Consider the following 18,820-nt stretch of genomic DNA (forward strand, 5'->3'; position numbering starts at 1 on the left):
GCTACATCCTCACTTGGTCCCAACAAAACTAAGAAATAAGAAGGGTAATGCTCGTGTAGCCGTGAACACTGATTCAGCATCCTCATCAGGCACATCCCTAGAGACTTTAGCTGCTGTTCGGGCTGCCCTCATACAGTTGGAAAAGGAAGTTGGGAGTTCAGCTCAGCCATCTCAGTCACCATCAGCTCCTGCCACATCTACATTTGCACATTCAGGTACTCGAGCCTCAGCTTACCATGCTTCAGCTCCAGGTAATACTGACCACTACTGGGTAATAGATTCAGGTGCATCTGACCATATGACTAGCTTGCCATCTTTGTTCACTTCTTATCACTTGTCCTTTGGCCGAGATAGAGTATCCATTGCTGATGGCTCTCTTGTTCCCATTTCGGGCAAGGGGGACATCAAGCTATCGGATACTATCTCTTTATCGTCTGTCTTGCATGTTCCTAAGCTTGATACTAACCTGCTTTCAGTTAGTAGTATTACCAAACACATGAACTGTTCAGTAACCTTTTTCCCTGACTGATGTGTTTTTCAGGATTTGGAGACGAGGAAGGTGATTGGGATTGGCCGTGAGATGAACGGGATCTATCTGCTTGGAGAGAGTTCTCGTCGGGAGGAGTCAGTGGATAAGAAGTCTTTTGTTTCCCAATCTGTGGGTTCGGTTATGCTTTGGCATAACCGATTAGGTCATTTGTCTTTTAAGTCTTTGAAGAGTTTGGTTCCTGCTTTATTTGAGTCTGTTGAGTTATCAAAGTTGAGGTGTGAGAGTTGTGAGTTTGCCAAACATTGTAGAACCTCTTATTCTTTAAGTAATAAAAAGAGTAATTCCTCTTTTGATATTGTGCATACTGATGTTTGGGGGCCATATCATACCTCTTCTATGGGTGGGTACAGATATTTTCTACTGTTTGTTGATGACCATACCCGTTTTTCTTGGGTCTATCTTATGCGTTTTAGGGATGAGGTTCCTGCTCTGACCCAAAACTTCCATCAGGTGGTTCTCACTCAGTTTGGGATCAAAATCAAAGTCCTTAGATCTGATAATGCAAAGGAATACTTTGCTCAGCCATCGACCTCTTACCTTCTTAGCCATGGAGTTATTCACCAGAGCACTTGCCCTTGTACACCATAGCAGAACGGTGTTGCCGAAAGGAAGAATAGGCATATCTTGGAGGTGGCTAGAAGCATTATGTTTACCTCCAATGTACCTATTCGCTTCTGGGTGATGCTATCCTCACGGCAGTTTATCTCATTAATCGAGTTCCTTCCCGGGTTCTTGATATGAGAACCCCCTTTTCCCTTCTATACCCAGATGAGGAGTTGTTCATTGTTCCCCTTAAAACCTTTGGTTGTACCTGTTTCGTTCAGCTTCTCGGGCCTCATCATTCCAAGTTTGAACCTAAGGCCTCCAAATGCATTTTCCTTGGTTATGCACAAACTTAGAAGGGTTATTGTTGCTATGATCCGGTTTTAGGGAAACGGTTTGTCTCCATGGATGTCACCTTGTTTGAGGAGACACCCTATTATCCTAGGGTTTCTCCTCAGGGGGAGAGCAGTGAGAGTGGGGCTGTTTTGAGTTTCTTTCCTCAGGGGGAGAGCAGTGAGAGTGGAAGTGGGGTTGTTCCTTTACCTATTCCACTAGATAATGAAGGTGGTAGTGGTGAGGGTGGTCAGAGGGAGCCGGAGTTGCGAGTCCATCACAAGCGATGCAGGCAGGTTGATCCTAGTCATCGGCAGTCCCGGCCAGCTCCAGTTCCTTCTGCGGCTCCAGATCCAGAGCCTACTGAGATACCTCTCACTGTTGCCACTTCCCCTCTTGTGGATGACCTTGATCTCCCTATTGCCATTCGCAAAGGAAAACGACATTGCACCACTTCTATAGCTCACCGCATCTCACAGTTCTTATCCTATGATCGTTTGTCTCCATCTTACCGGTCCTATCTCACTTCCATTGCCGATGTCCCTATTCCAAGAACAGTGCAAGAAGCCTTATCAGTTCCAGAATGGAAAGATGCAATGCAAGTCGAAATGGATGCCCTGTTGAAGAATAATACTTGGGCACTGGTTGACCCACCAAAAGGAAAGAAACCAGTGGGATGCAGATGGGTGTTCACTGTGAAGCATAATGCTAATGGCTTTATTGAAAGGTACAAAGCCCGGCTAGTTGCAAAGGGGTTCACTCAGACTTATGGTATAGACTACTTGGAGACCTTTGCCCCAGTAGCCAAGATGACCACCATCCGAGTTCTGTTATCCCTTGCAACAAATCATTCTTGGCCCCTGTTTCAGATGGATGTTAAAAATGCCTTTCTGAATGGAGACTTACAGGAAGAGGTTTACATGCAGTTGCCTCCTGGATTCTATGATACAGAGACAGGTAAGAAGGTTTGTCGACTGAACAAGGCATTGTATGGTTTGAAGCAGTCACCTAGAGCCTGGTTTGATAGGTTCAGATTAGCCCTTGGAAAGTTTGGTTATGTACAGGCCCAGTCAGATCATACACTATTCATCAAGAGGGTGGAGTCCTCTCTGACACTAGTTGCAGTATATGTTGATGATATTGTGGTGACAGGAAATGATAGTCATGAGATTGAGTCCCTCAAACTCCTTCATCAAGAGTTTGAGGTGAAAGATCTTGGTGCACTACGGTACTTTTTGGGTATTGAGGTTGCTAGATCCAAGCAGGGGATTTTTATCTCTCAGAGAAAATATGTTCTAGATCTGTTGGCGGAAACTGAAAAGTTGGGTGTTAAGTTGGCTGATACACCCATCGAACAAAATCACAAGATTAGTGCAGAGGGCGGGGAGCCTCTTGAAGACAAAGTTATGTTCCAACGGTTGGTTGGAAAGCTTCTATATCTCTTTCTCACTCGGCCGGATATCAGCTATGCAGTTAGTGTTGTTAGCCAATACATGCACTCCCCTAGCCTTCTCATCTTCTTGCGGCAGAGAGAATATTAGCATACTTGAAGAGATGCCCGGGTAGAGGTATACTGCTCAAGAACAATAATCACATGAGGGTGGAAGTCTATACAGATGCCGATTGGGCTGGGAGTGTTGATGACAGAATGTCTACCTCTGGATATTGTGCCCTTGTGGGAGGTAACCTTGTCTCTTGGAGGAATAAGAAGCAGAGTGTTGTTTCCCGCTCCAGTGCTGAAGCGGAATACAGGTCAATGGCTAATGAAGTGGCTGAAATCTTATGGCTGAGGTCACTACTTGAAGAGTTGGGTATTGACTATGAAAAGCCCTTAATGCTGTGTTGTGATAATCAGGCAGCTATTAATATAGCCCACAACCTAGTGCAGCATGACAGAACTAAACATATCGAAGTTGATCGACATTTTGTGCGAGAAAGGGTCACATCACAAGAAGTGTGTCTACCGTACATCACATCTAATATGCAGCTTGCGGATATCCTCACCAAGGCCGTACCAAGGCAGAAGTTAGAGACAGACCTATCTAAGTTGGGAATGATAGATATCTACTCCCAACTTGAGGGGGAGTGTAGAGAACACTGATGTGGGCCCCACTATGTTCGTAGGACAGCATGTGTAGTTATTTGTTCCAGTTATAGTAGTGTCAGTTTGTTAATTCAGTTGTTATTTATTTCAGCTTTTATTTACTTTATTTATTATGTAAGTACTAAGGGCAGATGTGTCCTTTCCATTATGTACTAAACATAACCTATAAATAATAAGAAAGTGGCGGCGGCAGATCAATAAGAATCTGTCCCTCCTTTCAACCACTTGTGTTCTCCTGTTTCTCTTCTATTCTCTCTCCTTTTCTCTCACTTTTCTTCTGTTTTGTAAACCTAAAACCTATTAGGATTCAAGACTGATTACAGTCTTGATCTTCTACTACAGTTAAGCATAGGGCTGATGGTACGATAGAAAGGTACAAAGCCAGGTTGGTGGCCATTATACAGGTATATGGAGTAGACTATGCAGAGACCTTTGCTCCAGTAGCCAAGATGAATTCTATCAAAATCCTCCTTTCACTGACAACTAATCTTGACTGAGAACTTCACCAGTTGGACATAAAAAATGCATTCTTGAATGGTGACCTAGAGGAGGTGTACATGACTCAACCTCTGGGTTTTTGTGCCAAAGGTAGTGAGCAGAAGGTGTGTAGGTCAAAAAAATCATTATATGGGTTGAAACAATCACATTGGGCCTGGTTTGGTAAGATTCACTTAGTTGTACACCAAATGGGGTTCAGACAATGCCAATCAAATAATACTCTGTTTGTGAAGAAGGGTGAAGGAAAGATTGTAGCTTTAATTGTGTATGTTGATGACATAGTGATCATAGGAGATTGGAAGATTGTAATATAGAAACTGAACAAATTCTTAGCCACTCAATTCAAGATGAAAGATCTAGGTCCCTTACGTTATTTCCTTGGGATTGAAGTCGCCCGCTCTCAAATGGGCTTATTTATTTCTCAAAGGAAATATGTACTAGATCTATTAGAGGATACAAGCAAGTTAGGGGTGAAGTCAATTGATTCACCCATTGAACCTAACCATCAATTGGGAGACAGTCAGGGGGAGGTTTTGAAAGATGTGAAGAAGTTCCAAAGACTTGTAGGGAGACTCTTATATTTGTCTATGACCAGGCTTGATATTGCCTATGTAGTGGGTTAGTCAGTTCATGCATAATCCTAAGACAACTCACTTTGAAGTTGCAGAAAAGATCCTTAGATACCTTGAGAAGTTCCCAAGAGCTAGTTTGCTATTCTAGAAACATGGGCATTTGAAGGTTGAAGTGTATACAAATGCTGACTGGGCAGGGGCAGTCAATGACAGAAAGTCTACCAATGGGTATTGTACCTTTGTAGGAGGAAACTTGGTCACTTGAAGACGGAAGAAGCAAAGTGTGGTGGCTAGGTCTAGTGTTGAAGCGGAATACAAAGCTATGTCTCATAGGGTTGTTGAAATCATGTGGATAAAAAACCTGTTAGGTGAACTGGGTCTTGTAGTTAACAAACCTTGGGGTGAGCATTCGGTTTTTTCGGTTCAAAACCGAACCGAAAAAACCAAAATTTTAAAAACTGATCTAGTGAAATGAAAAACTGAAACCGAAACCGAAATGTACTAAAACCGATTAAACCGAACCAAATTTTTTTATCGGTTATTCCGGATATTTCAGTTAAAACCGAAATAATGGACATGAGCATGAAGCACTTATGTGCTATGTGAAACTGATAGAGGTATCAAAATTCAAAATCACTTAAAAGTTAAAACCAAAATTGTCACTGTAATGTTATCAAAAGCTCCACCACTTCTATCCTCGGATTTCTAAACACAAATAAAAAGTCCGTTACAAAGAAACTTTGCAATCAAAAAGTTAAAACTGACGGGCTCTGCTGAGATACTCTTGACCTATACTAATATTACAAATCATTTGAAAAGAAAATACTGAGTTCTAGCCTTCTAGGTTCTATCAAAAACAGAGAAGAAGAAGATTTATTTACCTGTAACCAAATATGAACACAACAATAAGTCCTGAAAGTGAAGTATGGACTCTGGAGTTTGGACTGAAGTCTGAAATCGATAGGAGTGAGTTTAGTGACGAACTAACGATTGGACTAACAGTCTATCTCTACCACACTGGGGACTGTGCACTTGGAGTCTTGGACAATAGGACTAAAGTCTGGATTTGAACTCTGGACTGAAGTTGTCGGCTCATTGCTGGCTCGCTGCCTCTCTGTCTCTCTGGAGTCTCTGAAATCCTAAGTCTCAAAGGCCAAAGGTAAACTCAGAAATCAAAAGTCACAAAGTTCAGAACAGTAAAACTAGAAGGAAGAAGTGAAGAAGAAGAACTACTGTTTTGCTGATTGGTTTCTACGAAAAGGGAGGGAGGGCTGCAGGCTGCCTATTCGTATTCCCTCTTTTATTGGATTTATTTAATTGTTTAATAAATTTGGGCTTTTGGAAAACATAGATGCAACAGGGACCACAATTGTATTGTGTCCCATCGAATGACCCAATGATATAGTGTTTCAAAACTAAATCGGTTTTTTCGGTTAACATAAGCTGGTGCTGCTAGACAGATTAGAACTCTCCAAACACATCCTCTTCTCTTCTCCCTTCTTTCTTCTCTCTCTCTCTCTCTCTCTCTCTTCTCTTCTTCCTTATTTCTCCTTTTTTTCTCTGCTAATATAACCCAACTGAACTACACTTCCATATCTTGAGTCATTCACTTGAATCTCTTTCTTTCATTATTGAAAGTCCATAAACCTTTATCTTCCTTTTGCAACCACTCCAATACCAGCTTTGAACCACCTTCTACAATTTAGCTTTCTCACATTCAGATCTTTTGCCTTTTGCAGTCCTTCCATGACAGCCATAACTTCAGCCCTTAGGGAGTCACCTATTCCAATTGGGCCTGAATATAGACCAATGATCTTGCCTTCACTGTCCCTAAACACCCCTCCAGTATCAGATTGGCCTGGATTCCCTACACTACTCTCATAACGCATAAGGGAATGGTAACCATGGTTTTATTTAAAATAAAAAACCAAGTCTTGGCTAGGTCCCTAAATTTATATACCATTCAGCATGCTTATTAATTGAAAGAATGACAATTCTCTTTATTGGAAACATTAAATTTTCTCTAAAAACGTGGAAAAGATAAAAATTATTTTAAACATATTAATTTCAATATTTCAAAAATAATACTAATATAATAAGTATTTAATAGAGCAATTTCATATTCATTAGCAACAAAAGAAGGATATAATTTTATATGATAAAAATTTAAGATAGAAAGATTATTATCAAATTTTAGAGTTTAATCCTTGATCTGAAAGGTAATCATGGTGGGGGATAAGGAAACAAACAACCAAATAGAAAAAGAAGGTAAGGGAATGGAGTTCGTGCAGGCAGGTCAGTGGAGGAGATCCTTGAAGATAGAAGCAAAAAATTTCCTGTTCAAAGAGATGAGAATCAAGGGGAAGGTAAGCTTGAAGGTAAGGGAAGCGAAAAAGGGTACAATATTGCTGGAAGGATTAGAAGTAATCGAGTGGCTAAGAGAGTTCATAGCTGGAGCCTGTTCAAATGGTAAGCAGATAAACTGGCAGGATTTTAGTACATTAGAAGGGAGAAGATATATTGAATGTAAGAGGAATGGAAACGACTTCTTCATTGCTTTGCCTGAATTTTTTGGTAAGGGACGAAGGCAACTGGTGTGTCTACCAGCAGGAAAACAGAGGCAAGGATGGGGGGAAGTTGACTGGTTGCTCAAAGAGTAGCAAATGATAAAAAAGCCTCCATAAGGGAGGAGAAGGCATATCTCAGCAACAACAATGTAGAACAAGGGCCAGTGGTCATGGCAAAAACAAAAGGCCAATGCAGAATGGTGGGAGGTCTAGAGAGAGAAAAGTGGGATAGTAAGTTTGTGATACAAGCCAAGGAAAAGGTTAATGATTGGAGGAGGGTAGCTGACTTATTGGCAACCAGGTTGAAGCTGAAGAGTGTCTTATAGTAACCCCCTTCGATAACTGTAAAGCCCTCCTAGATCCAGTAGAGAATGAATTGGAAATATCTGAAAGAATGGTAGGATCCATCTAATGGACGCCATAAAGGTTGCGGAATGGGTGGGGCGAATTTCAAAAATTTCCTACCTTCTCCCAACTGGGAATCATATTCCCTGAATTTAGAATACAATATTCAAGGATCTACTTGAACCCTAATCAAACCAGATCTGTACCAAAAGATAAATGGGAAGATTATACCTGATCCGGAGAAGCAGTATCTCCCAAAGTTGGTGTTCACGCCCAAAGAATGCTCCAAGATCTGTCCCTGCTGAAGATGACACAGCTGTGGATGGAACAGAACCAGCAGGGTGCGTCCTACACACTGGATCCTTCACAAGAATCCCCTGGATGTACTAAACACTGAATTCTTTCAGTCTTTCTTGCAAGACTGATGTCAAGAACTGGTTTCTTGACTTTCTTTTCTGCAAAGATCGAATCTTGCAACAATGCAGATGGCGGCGGCAGGAGGAGATTTTCCAGAAACGAAAAGGCTGAACTGTTTTCTTTTCTGGAGAGAATGAGATCTAATCTCAATTCGCAGGAACCTTTCTTGCTTACCAGAACCTCTTGGATCGAAATCTGATTTCCCTCTCTTGGTTCATTCGAAAATCTCCTCTCTTTTCTTCTTGATTAAGAAATCTCCTAATTAGGAGTTATCCCAATCCAAATCAGTATTTGGATAGGGGATAATCTTAATCCCTTTCCCAGATAGAGTTAGCTTACTCCTGATCTTATCAGGAGGTTACCAGATTCAAATCTGATTTGAATTTGGTCTCTAAGAGTGGATAAGGCTAAGAGCCCAATCCTTTTTGCTAACTTCAATCTCAAATTCGCCCCATTGATGGGTGATCATATCAGCCCACTTCGAAATGGGCTTTTGGCCCATTAAGTATTCAGTGTTTAATTAGTTTCCAATCTTCTGCCCAGTTGGGCTTCTTTGTATGGCGTGGGACCCAAGCATTGATCTACACACCAGCCACATGGGTTCGGCCCAGCCTTTAATACAAGGCCCAACCAAATTCACTGAAAATCTCAATGAACCCCTTGAGTCCATCGTATGAACCCTATGGGCCCAACACTTACATTAAGTGGTCCCTGGGCCAAGCCATCTTATAAAAACCCAGGGACTGTGGGCAGGTGCAAGATTAGCCCATCAGGTATTATCCTAAATGGTCTTACACTTAACCTCTCAGCCCTTAATGATCAAGCACTGCCCGACAAGAGAGGACCTCTCCCTCGGCTGCAAGGAACAGTGCCGCACTCTCCTCTCACATGGATCCCGGGAATTAAAACCATTTGCAAACATTTTGAAACCGTACATATATATGTAAATATATTAATTTTGCAAAAACAAAATTCCAACGATTGAAATCAACTGCCGGCAGTTTGGTTTCCATCAGAGAGAGTGCATTCCCGATCATTACCCTTTGTCCGACAAAGTGGCCGATTCTGTCACTATGACCACCCACTCAGATGAATTCTCAAACTGCCCCAACATACCCAGGTTTTGATCCCCACTAAGGATCTCACTGATTGGCATATCAAAGGCAGCCTGATCCAGCACCTAGTGAAGTGTCATAATCGAGTCTAGGGGTCAGGTGTAACTTTCCAGTTTTGCCCATCTATCTCCAAGGTCCAGGGCAAGACTGGAAATCTGGTCCGGTTCAAGGATTCAAGTAATCCCATGCTGTATGTGCCTCGGGTCTTACCCTGATGGCTGAGACAGGCCATCCCAACACTTGGTGGCACACCAGTATCAGCCTTGGCAGGATAAATCTCCCCAGACTTATCCAACGGCTGTGAACATTTAAAACTAACATGAGTCTCTAAAAATGTCCAGTTTTAGGGTTTTACACAGAATTAAACCAAACAACATGAATCAAACATGCACTTTATTTATTTCCACTAAATAACAAAAGTACATCAAAATGATTGAAGCTAAGGGCATACAAAACTGTCTAACAATATCAGCTATCAATATTCAGGCTGATTTCGGATCAGTCACAGTCTTTAAATGGAATCCAACATCCAACTCCAATGATTTCTTTGTCGAAGAAGGTGTGGTGGTGTGTGTAATAGCTGATGTGATTAGTAGGATCATTACTAAGGATGACAGTGAAGATGCCATTAGGGGTTGGAGAATAGGGAGACACCAAGTCCCCGTCACCCACTTTTCAGTTTGCAGATGACCTAATGATCTTTTGTGAAGGAGGTTTTAGCGAAAAGGTAGCAAACCTAAAGGAGCTAATCAAAGGATTTGAAAGTATTTCTAATTTGAGAATAAATTTGGAAAAGAGCTGCATAGCGGGTATAAATTTGGAGGTAGGGGAGGTTGAGGCTATTGCGGAGTGTCTTGAGTGTTCCACCTCTGCTTGGCCTATGTCTTACTTAGGGCTTCTTTTAGGGGCAAATCCTAGGGAGAGTAGATTTTGGACCCTAGTGATAGAAAAGTTTGAGAAGAGATTAGCCTCATGGAAGAGGAATTGTCTCTTTAGGAGGGAGAATTACCCTAATAAGAGCTACCTTGGCTAACTTACCTACCTATTTTTTGTCTGTACTTGGGATACCAATTAGGGAAGCTAGGAAACTGGAGAAGTTGATGAGAGATTTCTTATGGGAGTCGGGAGAAAAAAAAAAGATCACTTGGTTTATTGGGAAATTGTGTGCAAAAGTAAAGAAGAGGGGGGGTTGGGACTTGGGAGGGTAACTGGAAAAAATCAAGCTCTGTTGGGGAAATGGTTGTGGCAATGTCCATTGGAAAGAGAGAGATTGTGGCATGAGGTGGTGGGAAGCATTCATGGGAGGTTAGAGAATGGATGGGATGCTGGTGTATCAAGGAAGGCTAACCTAGCAGCACCTTGGAAGGCCATTCACAACACCCTTCCTCAATTCCTCAATTTTATCAGGTATGAAGTTTGTTCTGGCAACGTTGTTCATTTTTGGGAGGATATTTGGGTAGGAGACACACCTTTAAAGGATCTGTTCCCTTTACTATTTTCTGTTTCTTTGTTCAAAGAAGAGGTGGTCCCAAAATTTGTCTCACCTTTGGGAACACTCTTAGATCTTACTTGGGATTTTGGGTTTCGTAGAGGACTTAGGGATGATGAAATTGAATATCTTTCTGTCTTGCTTGGTTGTCTTAATCAGGTTTGTTTGGATCCCTCCAAGCCAGATAAGAGGGTATGGACTCCTAGACCCAATGGAACCTTCACTTGTGCTTCTTTCTTCAGGCCCATCTCTCAACTTTCTACTCACCAATCCTTTCCGTCAAAAGAAATTTGGTGCAGGTCAGTTCCCCCAAAAATTATGGTGTTTTGTTGGAAAGTATTCCATAGGAAAGTAAACACTCTAGATAACCTACAAAAGAGAAGACCTTTTCTTTGTATTTCTCCTAATTGGTGTATCCTCCGTAGAGCTCACAGTGAGGATTGTTACCACCTATTAATATCTTGTCCCTTTTTTTGCAGACCTTTGGGCTTGGCTACTTTCGTTGTTTGGGAGTAGTTGGAGTCTACCGGCAGAAGTTCACATGCTCTTCAACCATTCTACCTTTTATTGGCCTACAAAAATAGGGAGAATTATGTGGGGATGTGCTCGTGCTGCCTTGATTTGGACTCTTTGGGAAGAAAGGAATGCTAGAATTTTTCAAGAAAAGGAAAGGAGCAGTCAGGAGTTGAAAGACTGTGTACTGAATAGGACAATACCTTGGCTGAAGACCTTGGAAATCTTTTATCAATTCTCCTTTAATGACCTTTGGAGAAATTGGTCAGCAGTAGCGAGGTGTTCATCCCTAAAGGACAAATCAATGACAAGCTGGTCTCCTCCATTTGAAGGCTCATTGAAGTTGAACTTTGATGGAAGTAGCATGGGTAATCCAGGATTATCCGGAATGGGGGGTGCTTTGAGAAATGAGAAGGGAGAGATTTTATTGCTCTACTTAGGTTCCTTAGGAATTGGGGACTCCATCAGGGCAGAACTATAGCTGTTGTACAAGGGGTGCAATTTGCAAACCAGCTGGGGGTACAATACCTAACAATCGAGGGGGATTCCAAAGTGGTGGTGGGTTGGTTGAAAAATCCTGAAGAGGCTATGTGGCGTTACAAGAATGAAATGAAGAAATTTAGTTGGTTGACAAGGAATATGTTGGTCACTGTACAGTGGGTGGGGAGATCAGTAAATACTTTGTCAGATGTGTTAGCCTAGCAAGGGGTAAATAGGGAAGAATTGTTTTGGGCTCAGTTGTGATTCTTGCTTTTCTTTCCTAGTTTACTTGTAAGATTCAAGGAGGGGCTGCAGCTCGCGCCTCTCCCTGGGATGTTGTATGAATTCACTCTAAATCTGCTTATGAATTAATAAATTTATTATCATTCATCAAAAAAAAAAAAATTAAGATAGAAAGTATTCTGTATATAGCATATAATAGAATGTGTTATGAATGATATTATAACAACACACCCACCTTGTCATTTTTGTCATCTAGGTGGGTGCCTAGCCACACTTAGGTGATGCCTTGACAACTATGATGCTAACATTCCTGCACTAAAGAGGAAGTTAGCAACAACCCCATTTTCAGGATAAAAATGCACAATGTTTTCCCTTTCCTTTTTCTTTGAAAGAAGTAAGGTATTATATTTCATTATAATATGGAAAAAGTGATTAGAGAAAGATCAGCACCCGTGTACACCAAGGTATCATACAATGAGAATGTACAAGATTAATAAACATTATATATCTGGAATTACAATTCATGAACAGATTATCTTTGTCAAAAAATGAGTCATAGGGCATCCCTCTAAATATTTGATTAACTAAAAGCCAAGATCATAAGAGTGCCATTGCTGCCTTTTCTATTACATCAATTGCACCAGTTCTTATTTCTCAAACACCCCCGAATGGTCCGAAAGACCACAGAAGGAATCATGTTCAATATGAATTTTCCTATCTTACTAAACCCTTTAAGATGCCAACTATGGAAAAAAGCCTCAGTTGTAGCTGGGAAAAATCCTTTCACTCTGACCGATCAAAAAATTCCTTTTCCAAGGTACTTTGCTCACTAATGATTGGACAGATTGCAAAAGATGAAATTATTTGCTGACTCCATACATGCCCAGGCATAGAACACATTGCTTTGAGTCCATTATCATTACTCTCCTACTTGAGCTTTCCTTGGTTGGGCATTTTCCTAGATTAATGTCGACATCAAAAACACTGTGTTGGAGAGAACATACAGAATTCATACTTGGATCTAGGAATCTGCATGGTTCACCATGATCAAGCTGTTTGAAAAAGGATTGGGTCAATGATCCTGACATGTCATGTCTCATATCAAAACTCTCCTGTCTGCTTGGTTTGGACAAATGTTTTTAACTTGCCATTGACCTAGACAGCTGAACCGTTCTGACCATCACCTGGCCCTATTTCCAGTTGCAGTTTTCCTAAAACCCACTATTTTTCAAAAAAAAAAAAAAACTGTTCACATGGTCAGAGACCCATTGACCCAGGTGGTTGAACTATTGACCCGCTTGACCTGGTCACTAGGTCATGGGTTACAAATTACAATGTATTGAGAACTTCCAAAGACCATAATTTTGCGTTCGGTTGTCGGATGTGGTATCTTTGTTTTTTTTGGCAACTTATCACAATCTATGCATCCCAAGGTGCTTTGCCCTACTATTTTTTTTTTTCCAAAAAAATGCCTTTTTTGGCCCCAAATTTCAAATTTTAGCTTTTTTGTTTATAAAAAGCAAAACTGAAATAAAAAATATAGATTAGACCTAAAATAAGATATATATACACACACACACACATGCGCACACTACATTTAGAATGCCATTATATATTAATTATTCTGTAATACACATATGTGTGTGTACATGATGATGTGTCATGGTCTGACCCATCCGACCTGGACGGTTGAACTGCTTAGTCGTGGCTCGGAGGGAAAAACAGTTCAGCCTATGGGTTGGTTTTTAAAACATTGGGTTGGACACAGCTTCTCCTTGATGCTTCCATGCATTTTTATTGTTAGCTGCCACCAGGCCATGGATCCATCCAAAACCACATCTGTGAACCATTTCCAATCATGTATTGAATACCTATCATGAATTTTTTATTGGTAATTTCCATATTTAATAATTATGAGAGAAAGACTAATATAGCAGTAGGGGCTTGTGTAGAAAACCCTGAAAGGTATTGATTATGATTTGCACGCCTCTATTTCATTTTCATATTTCTATTATATCTCCCGGTTTGTGATCCCTCAATAGAATTGACTACTATTTACATCCTGTCTAGCTAAAGGATTTGCTAGACCATTGACTGATCTTTAACGAAAGGACTCAGATGGACTAAACAGAACTCTGACTCCCAGACCATAAATGAAAAGAATATCAAGGTAATAAAGAGGTTCATCTGTCCTAACAATAACATACCAATAACATGAACAAGGCCTTGGTATGCTAGGTTAGCTAAGGGATACCATGTAGATACTGCTTTTTAGCAAAATAAAAGCTCTACCTCTCCACTATTGTCCTTTTATCCGCACCTATTTCTAGATACAAAGAGGAAGAATATCTCATTCTTTCCATTCTGCAAAAACCTGGTTATTTAACTGCAATTTAGTTGCATTGTAGAGGGATTTGTAGGGGCCATTTCTTGGTGTAATGGCCATATCTAGGGCTGGCAAGTGTGAAGCACAGGTTCAAGTCTGAGAGCCGCCACTATGTGCAAAAAAATGCCAAAAGGCCGGACCATATCTAGTCTACCCCTCCTAACCCCTGATAGATGGGACCTATGTTGTGTAATGGCCTTTACATGATAGCTTTTCTATAATAATCGTCATGTCCATCTGTGTTCGTTCCTCTCTGTGACTGCTAGTGGGGAGACGGTGCAAATTAAAATATGTGGTTATAAATTTATAATTTTAAAAAAAGTAATTTTGCTTCTCTTATGGTTGTTTTTGTATACTTTCATTTCTTCCAGCATTGGGTAGTCTTAAAGTCCCTATGTGTCAGGAGATTGGAATCTCCTATTTGATAAAATGATTTCAAATTGAAGGTTGTTTTCTGGTAGGGTTGAAGAATTTTATGGCTGAAAACTTCTCATGATTATAATGTATCATAGTACGTGAATCTGCTCATTAATTTAGAAGGTTGGTAGTGGGTTAACATTTTAAAAATCTCTTAATAAAAAAGCCACCTTTCGTATTTCCATTTTTCTGTAATTGAAATGTTTCTGAAGATGTTGGTTGATTTAATGTTCCCATGGATATGATGGATGTATGCTATTATGCTTATCCATGTAGGTTGGAATTCACTACAGTGGAAAGTTCTATGAGTTTGTTCCATGGAATGGTGTCGTTAATTGGGAAATTGCTCCATGGGGTTATTGGCAGATGTCTGCAGAGAATGAAACACATAAGGTGATTTTATTTGTTAATTTTGTTTTGTTTCCATGCATGCAGGTGCAGCTGATATTAAGTGACAATTTTCTTTTTCTTCTGCCTCTTCCCTTGATCATCACAATTTGCAATCCTCAAAAAGATTTTATTGAAGCACAAAAGCCACCTGAGGTCCTGTATGACATACCTCCCTTTCACACTCATACAAGGGGTAGAACTCCTAGAACCGTGTGCTAGCAACTCTAATGATTGTGAACTCAAGCAAGCCACATCAAAGAGAGAAGAAAAAGGAACCATTGGGGCACATAGAAGGCTAGAAACAAGTGATTAATTGATTCCTCTTCCTCTTTGCACATTGTTCATCTATCAGAACCTGCTGATCCATGTGATTAAGGTGATCAACCATAAGCAGCTTATCCAAGAAAACCAATGACATAGAAGTCTCTACCGTAGGAGGGATTTAGGCTCCCTGGTGCAAATCATGCCAACCTCCCCAAGACCTTACCAAGGGAAATATAGAAATACATAACTGATAACTTTCCTATAGGATTCCATGTTATCATTATCACTATTGGGCCAAAAAGAATTCCTCAATGATGCTACCAACTTGCAAAGAGTCCTTGTGAAGACTAGGACTGGTGTTACCAATGCGATGAAGTGATAGATTGTTGTTTTGGTGTGTAGTCAATGCGATGACTCGTCAGTGCCTAGGAGGTGTTTAAGATATTGATGCAATCTTGTAAATAAGTTATTATTAGATTAAGTGTGCCATGAAAGAATGGTATTGATCATTTAGTTTACAATCATTGTTTTGCAAACACAACAAGGTTAGCCTGGATAGGCTTAGATAGGGAATTATAGCCTTTGTTTTCCTAAGAAAGAGTGCAACCATAACTACTAAGTATGCCCTTTGTGGAAAGTACCAGCAGTACACTACTGAAATAAAACTTAAAAAATTCCTCTATTTCCTGTTTTATTTTATATGCCACCAACCAATCATTTTCCATCACAAATATTTAAAGCAACAGCATGAACATGGGTGACTTTGTGAAAGTATTTGTGATGACAAATATTTTCTATGACCTCTAGAATTCTGCACCTTCAACATGGGGCAAAAGTGAACTGGAAGGCTTGCTAGAGTGCTTTCAGTAAGGGTAATACACCCACCAAAGGAAAGAAAACATCTTTTCCATCCCATGAATCTCTGATCAAATAAAAGGCATGGCCAGGAAACCATGTTACAATAAAAAATATTTGCTCGATTTGAAGAGTAGTCTATATGAAAGAAAGGAACATACAAATTACAAACTGATCATCAACATTAATTTGTAAATAGATAAAAGTAGTAACTACAACAAAGTTTTTATTACTAATATCCATTTACAATAAATTTATGGTATATATTTTGAAGCTTTAATTATAAATTAAGGGAATTGCTTTTGCTTGACAGGTTGAGTTAGAAGCAACTACAAAAGATCCAGGTACTACATTGCGTGCTCCTACAAAAGAAGCTGGTCTTGCTCCAGCATGTAAAGATACTTGTTTTGGTGACTTGAGATTACGGATGTCTGAAAAAAGACATGATGGCAGTGAGGGCAAGGTCTATTCCATTCCTTGTGCTTAAACATTCATTTCATAAATTAAAGTCACTCTTTCACTATAATGTGGTTGGTTTATAGTCGAAGACATGAATGCATGTTGAACAAAATAACATGCTAATCTTAAGTGAGTCTTAAGGGATTATATGGTATGGTAACTTTATGGCTTTACATACACAGATACGCCAAGTTCTGTAAGTTCAGGGATTTCCAAACCTCTTTTTTTTTGTTGGTGCTGGCTATCCAGGGTCTTGGGAGGGGTAGAGTGGATACTGATCTTACCTTTGGCATTTTTATATGAAGTGGCCATTCTCAGGCTCAAACCCGTGTTCATGCTTGTCAGCCTGAGGTTTTACCATTGCAGCAAGCAGTGGCCCTATCGTTGACTCATTAGGATTTAATACTTGTTATTATTAGATTTATCTCTAAACCCCTCCAAGCTATTGCTTGGCGTTTATTTGAATGCATCTTTACACTTTTATCCTGCTTCCTTGACAGATTATTCTGGATGTTACAAGCAATATGGCAGCACTTGAAGTTGGTGGAGGACCATGGTTCAACACGTGGAAAGGTAAGACATCTACTCCAGAGATTCTGAGCCAAGCTCTCAGAGTGCCAGTTGATGTCGAGGGTATTCTTGGTTTTGTTCCAATTATTAGACCCCCTGGTCTTTAGACAATTAATTGATGTCTACTCCTAGTGTTGGAGGGAATTTATTGTAAAACCATTAGGAGTTTAAAAGAAGCCCAAGTATGGTGTAGTATTTCAGTCTGGATCTTGTAACTTAAAAAGTACCAACTGATTTTACTTTAAGACGGAAATTGATCCTTTCTTTTATTTGTTCTTTATTATTATTGGATGTCGTGGTAGGCAAATCTATGATGCCAGAACCCCTCCCGGGTGTATATTTTGATGAATACCAGCTGATTAGTTACCAAATTACCACTTGTATGATCGGTTCTCAGTTGTTTAGGTATCAATCGTAGTGGACTCGGCTAGTTGCTTCTAATTGGGCACTGAGATGGCTGCAGATGTATTAATCTAAATCGTGGCTATATATGATCTCGTGCTTATGTCTGATACTTGGGCGGGTCCAAGTAGGGGTGTCAGTTGAACTGGATTTGGTTCAATCCAATTCAATCCAATGTGAGTCCATTATAAATGGATCAGGTCCAATCTAATCCAATGAATATTTTGGACCGGTCCAATTCAATGTCTGGATTGCCCAATGTGTCAAATTTGTTTTAATTTAGATTGGTTTTCATCCAAACATGGTCCATTGACACTTATATTCTTATCTTTTATTAATGGACCAGATATTATCTCAATCCAACCAAATCCAATATAAATTCATTACGGATGAATCAGGTTCAATCCAATTTAATAAATACTTTGGACCATTAAGTCTAGATTGGTTCAATTCAATGTCTTGTTGGTCCAGTCCATCCAATTCATCTAAATTGATTTTGGTTTGGATGGAGTCCAATTCAAAACTGGTCTATTGACATCCTAGGTCCAAGTGCCCAACTTGAGCAGTTGAGCCCAACCCGAGTTTTGGGCAGCACAGGTTGGGTTTGAGTTAAATAAAACAAAAACCCAAGGTTCAATTATGATGCTGGAAAGACATGATTCCGGAAAGACTTGTAACCAAGCAACAGGATCATAAAGGTAGTAATCAATCAGGTGGGTTCTAATCAAAATTCATGGAGGGTTTTGATTGGTCAAAGCCTTTCCAGCATAGATTTTTCCAACTTAAGATAACATCTTTTCTAATTGTATATATGTATTTATTAATGCCATCTCTGCACAACATCATAGATTTATCCAACTTAAAAAACATTTTTTAATTGCATATATGTACTTATTAATGCCATCTCTGCATACTAGTCCTAATAGAAGATTGATGTGCAGTGTTTTTAAACTCTGCCAACTCGGACTTGCCCAACCTGACCAATCCACCCGAGTCCGACCCCGCCCGAGTTATATTAAGTTAAGCTCGGGTTGGGTCAGGCCTGAGCCCAAGAATTGAGTATGTAGGATTGGGCTTGGGTTGACTCTCTACCTGCCCAATAGCCCGAGTTGCATCCCTGTGCTTAAAGACAGACTCGATTCCCTGTCTCCCACTCCGGGCACAAGAAGAGGGAGAGAGAGAGAGAAGAAGAAGAAGAAGAAGAAGAAGAAGAAGAAGATTGTTGGTTAGACACAAAATGATCAGCCACAACTGCTATTACTCCATCGAAAATAATATGCCCAAAGACAAGAAGAAGAAGAAAACAAC

At 40.1% G+C, this 18,820-nt stretch overlaps 1 protein-coding gene across 2 annotated transcripts in view; it reads left to right on the top strand.

Annotated features, from left to right (window-relative positions):
• VTE1 (tocopherol cyclase, chloroplast / vitamin E deficient 1 (VTE1) / sucrose export defective 1 (SXD1)) overlaps positions 1-17,393 on the top strand; it is a 33,979-nt gene extending 16,586 nt beyond the window's left edge. The window contains exons 8-10 of one of the 2 annotated variants that reach the window (XM_010255747.3): positions 14,849-14,965; positions 16,395-16,544; positions 17,041-17,393. In XM_010255747.3, coding sequence (XP_010254049.1) covers positions 14,849-14,965; positions 16,395-16,544; positions 17,041-17,217 — 444 coding nt within the window. In that variant the 3' untranslated portion in view covers positions 17,218-17,393. The remainder of the gene's footprint in view (positions 1-14,848; positions 14,966-16,394; positions 16,545-17,040) is intronic. The other variant, XM_010255748.3, reaches the window with a different exon arrangement.
• Positions 17,394-18,820: the final 1,427 nt, after the last annotated feature.

This window comes from Nelumbo nucifera, chromosome 2 (assembly GCF_055504915.1).
Source record: "Nelumbo nucifera cultivar China Antique chromosome 2, China Antique-T2T, whole genome shotgun sequence".
NCBI classification, from domain to species: Eukaryota; Viridiplantae; Streptophyta; class Magnoliopsida; order Proteales; family Nelumbonaceae; genus Nelumbo; species Nelumbo nucifera.